This window comes from Eleutherodactylus coqui, chromosome 2, assembly GCF_035609145.1.
Source record: "Eleutherodactylus coqui strain aEleCoq1 chromosome 2, aEleCoq1.hap1, whole genome shotgun sequence".
Lineage (NCBI taxonomy): Eukaryota > Metazoa > Chordata > Amphibia > Anura > Eleutherodactylidae > Eleutherodactylus > Eleutherodactylus coqui.
In genome coordinates this window covers 330,881,448-330,894,348 of record NC_089838.1, presented here as the reverse complement: position 1 = coordinate 330,894,348, position 12,901 = coordinate 330,881,448, and the positions used below count along the sequence as shown (strand labels likewise).

Here is a 12,901-nt window from a genome sequence, read left to right as displayed (position 1 = left end):
AAGGTGCATCTTGCCCCTGATGTTTAGAAGTATGATAAGATTGGATTTTGGGGCCATAGTGCCATTATAATACAAAAATGTTTAGTAACAAGTTTAAGCATGCTGCAGGGGGAAGTGGTGTTGTGTAACGTTTAGAGATGAGCGAGTATATTCGGTAAAGGCAATTGCTCGAGCGAGCATTGCCTTTATCGAGTACCTGCCCGCTCGAGATTAAACGTTCGGGTGCCGGCGCGCAGAGAGCTGCGGGGGAGAGCGGAGCGGAACGGAGATCTCTCCCTCCCACTCCCCCCCCCCCCCCTGCTCCCTCCTGCTGACAGCCGCTACTCACTGCTCCCCCGCGCCGGCACCCGAACGTTTCATCTTGAGCGGGCAGGTACTCGGTAAAGGCAATGCTCGCTCGAGCAATTGCCTTTACCGAGTATACTCGCTCATCTCTAGTAACGTTTTAAGTGTTTAAATAAGGGAGATGGAATAAAACATCTACAGTGCCACCTAGTGGTAGGCAGCATTCCTTTAAGTATTGCGCTGGAGTGTGAAGAAAAAGACAAATACCACATATGTACCATCATCTAAAGTAAAATGTGATCTATGGAGGTCCCCCCTTTTTTAAAAGAAATAATAGTAGGAGGCGATGTCGTTTCCGCTCCTAGCCTTATTTTTCCCCTTCCAAGCACCCCTTTCTATCCAGGTGTCAGTCCCAGCGTGTCATATGTCTTTGGGGAGAAGTTTAATGTATGGGACTCATAGCTTTAATGATGTCCCATGGTTCCGCCTGACTCAGCTAAAAATTGTAGAAATAGTGAAGGGCGGTCACACCGAAGCTTGATGTGATTTACAGTTCTCTTTTTTTCAGTCACTTTGTATTTTGTTAATTGACAAAAAAAGAACTTTTGTACATCGGCTACTTGGAACAATTGTTTGCAAAGCTGGACTTTCTTCTTATATATTGACTCTCACTGTTTATACTAACACTAGTACCATGTAGCTAAACACATCATGCACCTTCTGGGCACCATATATTGGACACATTAGGACAAGGACGCATGGGGGGACAGGACAAGGACACATGGAAGAACAGGACAAGGACACATGGGGGAACAGGACAAGAACACATGGTGGAACAGGACAAAGACACATGGGGTAACAGGACAAGGACACATGGAAGAACAGGACAAGGACTCATGGGGGGACAGGACAAGGACACATGGAAGAACAGGACAAGGACACATGGGGGAACAGGACAAGCACACATGAGGGAACAGGACAAGGACACATGGGGGAACAGGACAAGCACACATGAGGGAACAGGACAAGGACACATGGGGGAAAAGGACAAGGACACATGGGGGAACAGGACAAGGACAAATGGAAGAACAGGACAAGGACACATGGGGGAATAGGACAAGGACACATGGAAGAACAGGACAAGGACACATGGGGGAAAAGGACAAGGACACATGGGGGAACAGGACAAGGACACATGGAAGAACAGGACAAGGACACATGGGGGAACAGGACAAGGACACATGGAAGAACAGGACAAGGACACATGGGGGAACAGGACAAGGACACATGGGGGAACAGGACAAGCACACATGAGGGAACAGGACAAGGACACATGGGGGAAAAGGACAAGGACACATGGGGGAACAGGACAAGGACAAATGGAAGAACAGGACAAGGACACATGGGGGAATAGGACAAGGACACATGGAAGAACAGGACAAGGACACATGGGGGAAAAGGACAAGGACACATGGGGGAACAGGACAAGGACACATGGAAGAACAGGACAAGGACACATGGGGGAACAGGACAAGGACACATGGAAGAACAGGACAAGGACACATGGGGGAATAGGACAAGGACACATGGAAGAACAGGACAAGGACACATGGGGGAACAGGACAAGGACACATGGGGGAACAGGACAAGGACACATGGGGGAACAGGACAAAGACACATGGGGGAACAGGACAAAGACACATGGGGGAACAGGACAAAGACACATGGGGGAACAGGACAATGACACATGGGGGAACAGGACAAAGACACATGGGGGAACAGGACAAAGACACATGGGGGAACAGGACAAAGACACATGGGGGAACAGGACAAAGACACATGGGGGAACAGGACAAAGACACATGGGGGAACAGGACAATGACACATGGGGGAACAGGACAAAGACACATGGGGGAACAGGACAAAGACACATGGGGGAACAGGACAATGACAAATGGGGGAACAGGACAATGACACATGGAAGAACAGGATAATGACAAATGGGGGAACAGGATAATGACAAATGGAGGAACGGGACAAGGACAAATGGGGGAACGGGACAAGGACACATGGGAGAACGGGACAATGACACATGGGAGAACGGGACAATGACACATGGGAGAACGGGACAATGACAAATGGGGGAACAGGATAATGACAAATGGGGGAACGGGACAAGGACACATGGGAGAACGGGATAATGACACATGGGAGAACGGTACAATGACACATGGGAGAACGGGACAAAGACACATGGGGGAATAGGACAAAGACACATGGGGGAACAGGACAAAGACACATGGGGGAGCAGGACAAAGACTCATGGGGGAACAGGACAAAGACACATGAAAGAACGGGACAATGACACATGGAGGAACGGGACAATGACACATGGGAGAACGGGACAAGGACACATGGTGGAACGGGACAATGACACATGGTGGAACAGGAGAATGACACATGTGGGGAACAGTGCAGGATTTACTAAATCATCCCAGACAGATATTTGTCCAGCCTTTGTTTGAACACTTCCATTGAAGGAGAACTCCCCACCTCCCATGGTAACCTGTTCCACTCATTGATCCCCTCACTGTCTAATATCTAATCTGTGTTTCCTCCCTTTCAGTTTCATCCCATTGCATCTAGTCTTTCCTTGTGCAGATGAGAATAGTGCTGATCCCTCTGCACTGTGACAGCCCTTCAGATATTTGCAGACAGCTATTAAGTCTCCTCTCAGCCTTCTCTTCTGCAAGCTAAACATTTCCAGATCCTTTAACCGTTCCTCATAGGACATGATTTGCAGACAGCTCACCATCGTGGCAACTCTTCTCTGAACTTGCTCCAGTTTGTCTATGTCTTTTTTTTAAAGTGGGGTGCCCAGAACTGGACACAGTATTCCAGATGAGGTCTGACTATGGAAGAGTAGAAGGGGATAATGACATCACATGATCTAGACTCTGTGCTTCTCTTAATACATCCCAGAATTGTGTTTGCCTTTTTGGCTGCTGTATCACATCGTTGTCTCATGTTCAGTCTATGATCTATTAGTATACCCAAGCCTTTTTCACATGTGCTGCTGCTTAGCCCGATTCCTCCCATTCTGTATGTGCTTTTTTCATTTTTCTTGCCCAGATGTAGGACTTTGCATTTCTCCTTGTTAAATACCATTCTGTTAGTCGCTGCCCACTGTTCAAGCTTTTCTAGATCTTTTTGAATACTCTCCCTCTCTTTCCTAGTGTTGGCTATCCCTACTAGCTTTGTGTCGTTGGCAAATTTGATCAGTTTCCCCTCAATTCCTTCCTCCAGATCATTTATAAAAATGTTGAACAACACTGGGCCTAGGACAGAGCCTTGTGGTACCCCACTCGATACATTCTTCCACTTGGATGTGCAGCCATTTATGACCACTCTTTGAGTAAAATCACTCAGCCAGTTCTGAATCCACTTAACAGTTGCCTTGTCAATCCCATATTTGGTCATTTTTCAATAAGTATAGTATGAGATACTTTGTCAAATGCTTTACTAAGGTCAAGAAAAACTATACCCACCGCATTTCCTTGATCTATCCATTTAGTGTTACTATCATAGAAGGAAATTAAATAGTCTGACATGACTTGTTTGTTACAAACCCATGCTGGCTCTGGTTAATTACTCCATTTTCATCAAAGTACTTGCATACATGCTGTTTAATAATTTGCTCAAAGATCCATATATATATACTACAGGCTCACAGGCCTGTAGTTTTCTGGATCCACCTTCTTCCCTTTTTTGAAGATGGGGACAACATTTGCCCTTTTCCAATATTTTGGGACTTCTCCTGCTCTCCAGGAATTTTCAAAGATTATGGCAAGTGGTTCAGCAAGTACCTCTGCTGCTTCTTTTAGTATCCTAGGATGTAATACATCTGGACCTTAAGACTTGAATTCATTTAAGTTAGCTAAGTGTTTCCTTCACGATCTCTCTGCTTATAGCATGCATTCTTTTATTCCCCCAATAGCACAGGGAAGTTCAGTTGATGTTCCATCTACTTTCTGAGAGAAAACAGATACAAAATAGGAATTTAAGAGTTCGTCCTTCTCAACATCATTCTTAACCAATTCACCATTTTCATCTTGTAAGCATCCAATAGCGTCATTGACTTTTCATTCGCTTTTGACATGCCCACCAAATCCTTTTTTATTGCTTTTGGCCTGTGTTGCAAGCCTCAATTCATTATTAGTTTTAGCTTTTCTGACACTTGCCCTACAGTTTCTACCGACCCCATTATATTCTTCTTTAGATATTTCCCCCTCTTTCCATTTGATAAAGATAGTTTTCTTTGTTTTTAACATGTGTGCAAGTCCTGCGTTCATCCATTCTGGTCTCTTTAAATGCTTCCCATTTTTCCTTCTTTTAGGGATTGGTAACGATTGTGCTTTGAGAATCTCATTTCGCAATATTTCCCAACCTTCTTGGGCATTTCTATCCTTAAGAACATCCGGCCATTGGATTCTTCCTCTTTCTGAGTTCATTGAAATCTGCCTTTCTGAAATCCAACCTTGAGGTCTGAGTTTTCTCAGGTCTTCCTCCCCTTTTTATCCAAAACTCAAGGATATCATGATCACTGCCTCCTAAGGTCCAGCCATCCTTACTTCCTCAACCATTCCCTCCCACTTGGTAAGAATGTCCAAGATAGCAGATCCCCTTGTTTTCTTTTCGACCTTTTGGAAGATAAAGTTGTCAGCAAGAGCGGATAAGAATTTCTTGGATCCATTCCTTTTAACCTGAGAGAGATTCCCAACAAATGTCTGATAGGTAAAATCTCCCATGATCACTATTTTGGGCTTTTTTGAGAGCTTGGCCATCTGATGTAGAAAGAGTTCATCATTATCTTCTGCTTGTCCAGGTGGCCTATAGTAAATGCCTACAATGGTGTCCTTTCTGTTGTTCTCTCCTTGTATTCTTACCCAAACAGTTTCTACAGAACTCCCAGCTCTGAAGTTTGAATCTCTGTGGAGATGAATGTTTTCCTAACATAGAACACAACACCTCCTCCCCTTTTTTTGGCCTGTTTCTTATAAATAAGTTGTATCCTTCAAGCCTTGTGTGCCAATTATGTGTATCATTCCACCAAGTTTCCGTGATGCCTATGACATCGTATTTCTCTTCCTGAGTTAGGAGCTCCATTTATCCTGTAAATGTAAAAACCTTTTAGTTTGTGATCGGTGTCTCTTGCTCCTCTACTTGCCTTCTGAATTTTTTGTCTTTGTTCTTTCTTTCCACTTCTAATAGCTAGGGTCTCAAATGTATTAATTAGCTGTATATTTTTACCTGGCTTTTCACTTCCCTTCCCATATTTTTCTAGTTTAAAGCTCTCCTAATGAGTGAAGCAAGGTGCCCACCAAAAATGTGCTTACCTGTTTTTGTAAGGTGCAACCTGTCTCTAGCAAGCAATCCATCATATAGGTAATTGACTCCATGGTCTAGGAATCCAAACTTTGCTGATGGCACCATCGACGTAGCCAGTTGTTCACCTCTAGAATCCTGTTCCATCTTCTTATTCCATGGTCATCCACTGGGAGGATGGATGAGAAGACTAGCTGTGCTCCTAGTTCCTTCACCTTGTTTCTGAGGTCTTCAAAGTCTCTGCAGATAGTTGCAAGGTCCTTTTTTGCTGTGTCATTTGTCCCTACATGTATTTGTAGGAATGGGTGGTGTTATGTAGGACTGAAGAGTCTTGACAGCCTATCAGACGCATCTGTGATTTGTGCACCTGGAAGACAGCACACCTCTCGTGAGGTTATGTCAGGTCTACAGACAGCGGCCTGGTCCTTCTCTTCTGTTGTGATAAGTTTTATTCCATTTAAGGGGAACCTGTAATACTTTATGCTGTTCAAGTGAGGGCAGCATAGAGGTGTGACAGACATGCTGATTTCAATGGTCTATCACTTATGGGGCCACAATGTGTACAGTAGGTTTGATGCACTGACATGCTCACTTCTCTACATATGGTAGGATGAGTCCAACTTCCACATCCTGGCAAGAAATCCATCCAGCGTATTTATGAGATGCCGCTCTTCCTGCCTGCCCACCCACTGTGATTGACATTTTTTATAGTATGAAGTGTAATAGCAAGAAAAATATCAATTACAGCAAGTGGGCGGGGCAAGTAACACCTCATGAATACATCAGACCAATCTATTACCCGACTGCAAAAGTCGAACCTATCCTGTTGAATAAGTAAATGTAGCAGAACTACATATCATTGCCCCATAAGTGACAGACCGCTGGAATCATGCGGTAATACAGTCAACTAGGTGCCTAAATAATAGACATATTTGGTTTAACGCCTTCAGTGTAGATGTGATGCGTTATATTTTTGTCTTTATTGTATCTTATTATGTCTTTTTTTTCTTAACAGAGATACTGCCTGGCTAAATTACCCAGCAATGGCTCCTCAAGTAATGACAGTAAATGGGGTTATGGAGGCTACAGTGGAGATTGTGGAGATTATGGAGATGGAGGAGATGGAGGAGGTGGTGGAGATTGTGACTGTTTAGGTGGAGATGGGGACTGTGCAGGTGGAGATGGGGACTGTGGAGGTGGAGATGGGGGCGATTGAGGTGGAGGCTGTGCAGGTGGAGTAAGAGGCTGCGGTGGAGGAGCGGGCTGTGCAGGTGGAGGAAGGGGCTGTGGTGGAGGAGTGGGCTGTGCAGGGGGAGGAAGGGGCTGCGGTGGAGGAGGGAGCTATGGAGGTGGAGGAAGGGGCTGCAGTGGACGAGGGGGCTGCCATGGAGGAGAAGGCTGTGCAGGTGAAGGAAGGGGCTGCAGTGGAGGCGGAGGCTGTGCAGGTGGAGGAGGCTATACAGGTGAAGGAAGGGGCAGCAGTGGAGGAGGAGGCTGTACAGGTGAAGGAAGGGGCTGCAGTGGAGGAGGCTGTACAGGTGGAGGAAGGGGCTGCAGTGGAGGAGGCTATACAGGTGGAGGAAGGGACTGCGATGGAGGAGGGGGCTGTGCAGGTGGAGGAGGGTGCTGCGGTGGAGGGGGCTGTGCAGGTGGAGGAAGGGGCTGCGGTGGAGGAAGGTGCTGTGGTGGAGGAAGAGGAGGCTTAACAGGTGAAGGAGGGGGCTGCGGTGGAGGAGGCTGTGCAGGTGGAGGAAGGGGCTGCGGTGGAGGAAGGTGCTGTGGTGGAGAAGAAGGCTGTACAGGTGGAGGAAGAGGCTGCGGTGGAGGAGGATGTGCAGGTGGAGGAAGGGGCTGCAGTGCAGGTGGAGGGGGCTGCGCAGGTGGAGGAAGGGGCTGCAGTGGAGGTGGAGGGGGCTGGTCAGGTGGAGGAAGGTGCTACAGTGGAGGAGGAGGCTGTGCAGGTGGAGGCAGGAGCTGCGGTGGAGGAGGAAGCTGTACAGGTGGAGGAAGAGGGTGCAGTGGAGGAGGAGGCTGTGCAGGTGTAGGAAGGGGCTGTGGTTGAGGAAGAAGAGGCTGTGCAGGTGAAGGAGGGACTATGCAGGTGAAGGAGGGAGCTGTGCAGGTGGAGAAAGGGGCTGCGGTGGAGGAGGAGGCTGTGCAGGTGGAGGAAGGCGCTGTGGTGGAGGAGGAGGCTGTACAGGTGGAGGAAGAGGCTGCGGTGGAGGAGGAGGATGTGAAGGTGGAGGAAGGGGCTGCGGTGGAGCAGAAGGCTATACAGTTGGAGGCAGGGGCTGTAGTGGAGGTGGAGTAGGCTCTGCAGGTGGAGGAAGGGGCTGAGGTGGAGGTGGAGGAGGCTGTACAGGTGGAGTAAGGGGCTGCGGTGGAGTAAGGGGCTGCGGTGGAGCAGGCTGTGCAAGTGGAGGAAGGGGCTGCGGTGGAGGAGGAGGCTGTGCAGGTGTAGGAAGGGACTGCAGTGGAAGAGGAGGCTATACAGGTGGAGGAAGGGGGGCTGCGGTGGAGGAAGAGGCTGTGAAGGTGGAGTAAGGGGCTGCGGTGAAGGAGAATGTGAAGAATAGTGGTTCTTTTCATTCCTTATGCTTTGATCATCATTAGCTCAGCCGGTCACTTTCACTCTGCGTCACATCCAACCTTATAACATTCCTTACCTGAGCTCCTCTCTGTTTTCCAATTAAATTCCTGCTAGTTGGCACTTTCATCCATATCCAGCCTATAGTTGTGGCCAAAAGTTTTGTGACTGACGCAAATCTTAATTTTCACAAACTTCGCTGCTTCAGTGGTTTTGGCTCTTCTAGTCAATGTTTCTATGGTTACTAACAATGTTTCTATGGTTGCTAAAGTACAATTATCAGTATTTCAAGTTTTTACGCTTTTATTGATAAATACATCAAGTTTCGGCAAAGACTCAATATTTACAGTGCTGACCCTTGTTTTTCAAGGCTTCTGTAATTTGCCATGGCATTCTGATTGTTAGCCAAATCCTGACCGATGACAACCCATTCTTCCTAATCAGTGCTTGGAGTTTATCCCAATTTCTGTGTTTTTGTTCATCACCAGAGAAAATACTATACAGGGGATTGAGGTTAAGGAATTTTCTCTGATGAAGGCCCCTTCAGACTGTTTGAGACACGTGGAAGCATCTGAGACCATTCATGTTTGAAGTTGCTTTTCATTCAAGGACTCGGTGAACAAAGCATTGACATTTTCGGTGCATGGCCAGGAAACTCCACAGATCTCAATCCTACTGAGATCCCGTGGTCAATCCTCAAAAATCAGATCGATATATAAAACACAGAAATTGTGATAAACTCCAAGCACTGATTAGGAGGAATGGTTGTCATCAGTCTGGATTCAGCCCAGAAGCTGTAAATATTGAGTCATTGCTAGAGATGAGCGAGCACCAAAATGCTCAGGTGCTTGTTACTTGAGCCGAGCTTTTTGTAATGCTTTAGAGCTTATTTCGAGTAATGAGCCCCATTGAATTCAATGGGAGACTCGAGCATTGTTCAATGCTCCACGGCTGCTGCCGGCGGCTCCATTGAAAACAATGGTCTGCCGACACCCCTGAATTATTTTTCATGGAAGGGCTTTACATATAAGCCCTTCTCGAAAAACAATCATTTTAGTATAAAAAAATAAATAAATAAACTTACCTATCCACCGCTGCTGTGTCCCCCTAGGGGATGCAGAACACATCTGTCATTGGATTTCAGGGAAGGGCTTTAAATACAAGACCCTCCTTGAAAAACCAGTAAAAGTAGTGTAAAAAACAAAAAAATAAATACTCCCCTCCCTTCAGCTGCCGGGGCTCAGACATATTTTCTCTGTGCTGTCCCCGGCTCTGTAGTTGTGATCAATCAGCAGGCGGGGATTAAAAATCCCCGCCTGCTGAAAGAGCTGATTGTGATTGGCTGAGGCACTCAGCCAATCACAGGCAGCTTTCGCCGAATGAATGACAGGGAACCGTCAGCAGGATCCTCTACCACAGCTGTCATGTGTGACAGCTGCGGTAGGGAATTAAAGAATTCCTCTGCTGTATCTGTCACAGATGTGGCAAATGTAGCGGCAGGGAATTCTTTTTACTAGCGGGGGTGAAGGAAACATCTGCCTCATGCGGCACATGTGTTCTTCTGCCCCGCGGGGGTCACGGCAGCGGCGGAGGGTAAGTTTTTTTTATTTTTCTTACACTAAAATTATTGTTTTTCAGGGAAGGGCTTATATGTAAAGCCCTTCCATGAAAAACAATTCAGGGGTGCCGGCAGACCATTGTCTTCAATTGAGCCGCCGGCAGCAGCCGCGGCTCCATTGAAAACAATTTAGTGTGTGTCCTGTCCATCCGCACTATATAACAAGACTGTACTCATTTTACACTGTCTAATTTTTGCTAAAGTGTATGCAAAATACTATTTTGCATACACTTTAGCAAAAAATAAACATGTGGGGTGGAGAGGGTGAAATTTTCTTGAGCACCCGAGCACTCAAACGAGTACTTTTGAGTATGCAAATGCTCGGATGAGCATGCTCGCTCATCTCAAGTCATTGCCAAAATGTTTGGATTTGTCAATAAAACTTAAGAAATGCTTATAATTATACTTCAGTAACCATAGAAACATCTGACTAAAGCTACATGCACAATAGCGAGGCGTTCCATGAGAACATTTTTGCTATTTTTTTTTCTTTCACTCATATGAACAAGTCCATTTAAAACATTGGATTTCATATTTGCACAAGATTTATGCACATCACATCACACAAAACCCGCAAGAGAATATCACTAATTCGAATAAACCCTAAAATATATAGTAACACTGAAGCAGCAAACTATGTGTTGCGGAAAAATGCCACCAGAGGGCGCAAGCGTGGTGTTACCAGAGAATGACATCATATGACAGAGGAATAAGATAACAGAGCTCACACAAATATGGCTTCAGTAAAATATTCCCCCCCTGACCACAATCAGGCAGCTTTATTTATAGCCCCCATACATTGGGGTGTCACAACATCATTGGACGGTTTTCAATCCCACATCTGATTGGTTACTTTAGACAATAAACTGCATTCATTGGATACATTCTGATTTTCTTGACAGATTTCCAAGTGGCGCAGAAGACATTTTTTACAGTTCTTATCTTATCTCAAGATATGTGTCCCTGCTCATAGCTAAAACCACAGGGTCACGGGGTTTATCTAGCACATTCCATGCTTACTCTGTGGCGTAGGGAATAATTCAAACATCACTTAAATATATATTATTCAGTCCATAATTGGCCATTATCAAATGACGTCCTTCACATTCCCTCCTCTTGTTTGACTTTACAAGGTGGTGATGCCCAGACCCGGGGAGGTCCTTCCAAGGTGCCTTCTTTGAGTTCTTTTCTTTGTGTCATCTCATACCATATATTCTCTGCATAGATAGTAAATCATCCTCTAAGGTTAATGGCTAGGCATTTCCTATTCATGTTCTATAGCATTAGTCCTGCTGCCTTACCTTTTAGGATATACTATGAGTATATACTATGATGTCATTGGCTCTTATCCCAGTACGTCGTCTGGTTATGCCATCTTAGATTGTATAGCCAAAATATCTGTCCAAGACTGCGCCCTATAGCATAACTATATTAACTCAAAGATACATACACAATCTTATCAATAGAAGTAATTAAGTCATGTGAATAATCGATTTGACAATGATACATAAATATATATAATATAAACCTCTCACTCTCCTCCCCCACCCCAAACTAAACTGTTCTACAGGGGCAGGTTTCCTTACTTACCACTGGCAGAAGGGCATGAACGCCCCGGGCATTCTTCAGGAGTCCACACCCTTTACCCATATGAGGTAACACCCCATAGGGTGTTCCCTCGCCAGAACCTATGGCAGCTGTGCTATCCCTGGGTAGGAGAAGGAGCGAGCGTGTGTCTCCATGAGACAAGCAGAACACAATATTGTAAAGTTTCATATTTTGAAAACACATTTCACAGTAATGTTAGGGCTGCCACCTTTGTCATGAAAAAATACCGGCCATGGTAAAAAAAAGAAGGGAGCATGACTTGGGGGCGTGGCTTATCACAGCATTTTTTTCCTCCTTTATCTCCTGGATCCCGTCCAGCGGCTGTGCGCATGCGTGGGATGCAGGCCAGCGTGTTCTCACAAGTAGATGACGTTTGGTGTGATTCACACATCATCTACTCGTGAGTACACGCTGCAGACACTTGCATCACATACAATCTACACATATATAATCATATACATAAGATACCCAGGTTACCCCAGCATGGTCCATATTACTATTTACAGGGGATATACCCTCCCTGTATATAGTGTGGTGATGTAAGGTAGATATGTCCTGTACATAATTATATGTACAGCTGGTATAACGTATATCACCTAAACATACAAGATTGCATGAAGTACATGGTGCATACCTCGTACCGTATGTACTGCTCCTCCGCTCTCCTCCTCGGGTCCCGATACTGTCACTGCAGCGCCTGCCGGACATCCATCCTGACCCCCACACATCGCACACACACAACTCCACTACATCCATCCTGATCCCCAGACATCAAACACACAGCTTCGCTACATCCATCCTGATCCCCAGACATCACACACACAGCTCCACTACATCAATCCTGACCTCCACAAACATCACACACACAGCTCCTCTACATCCATTCTGACCCCCACACACATCACACGTACAGCTCCACTACATCAATTCTGACCTCCACACCCATTACACACACAGCTCCACTACATCCATTCTGACCCCCACATACATCACACACACAGCTCCACTCACTCAATCCATCCATCCAGAACCCCACAGCTCCAACACACACACACAGCTCCACTACATTCATCCTGACACACACACACACATACAGCTGCAGAGTCCTACCACCGCTGCACATTCCTACATTTACTTAGCCCCCGTGGTCATGTGATTCCTGAATCCTCCCACACAGGGTATCACATGACATGACATCATCGGAGGCCCTGGAAGCTGTCGGCTCTGCAGGTCTGTGTTTCCCCTTGCGGAGGAGAGTTAACCAGCACTAGGGGGCAATGCAGGCTCTGAAAATACCGGCCTGCAATAGGGCCGGTAAAAAAAAAATACCGGCACTGGCCCGACAGAAAAAATACTGGCCAGGCTGGTGGTTTACTGGCCGGGTGGCAACCCTAGGTACAGTCCATCTCTGTTCAGCT

At 46.2% G+C, this 12,901-nt stretch overlaps 1 protein-coding gene across 1 annotated transcript in view; it reads left to right on the top strand.

The window, feature by feature from the left end:
• LOC136613049 (phospholipid scramblase 1-like) overlaps positions 1-9,255 on the top strand; it is a 54,802-nt gene extending 45,547 nt beyond the window's left edge. Inside the window, exon 7 of the mRNA XM_066593857.1 lies at positions 6,686-9,255. Within this exon, the coding sequence (XP_066449954.1) occupies positions 6,686-6,886 (201 nt within the window). The 3' untranslated portion in view covers positions 6,887-9,255. The remainder of the gene's footprint in view (positions 1-6,685) is intronic.
• The last annotated feature ends 3,646 nt before the right edge of the window (positions 9,256-12,901 follow it).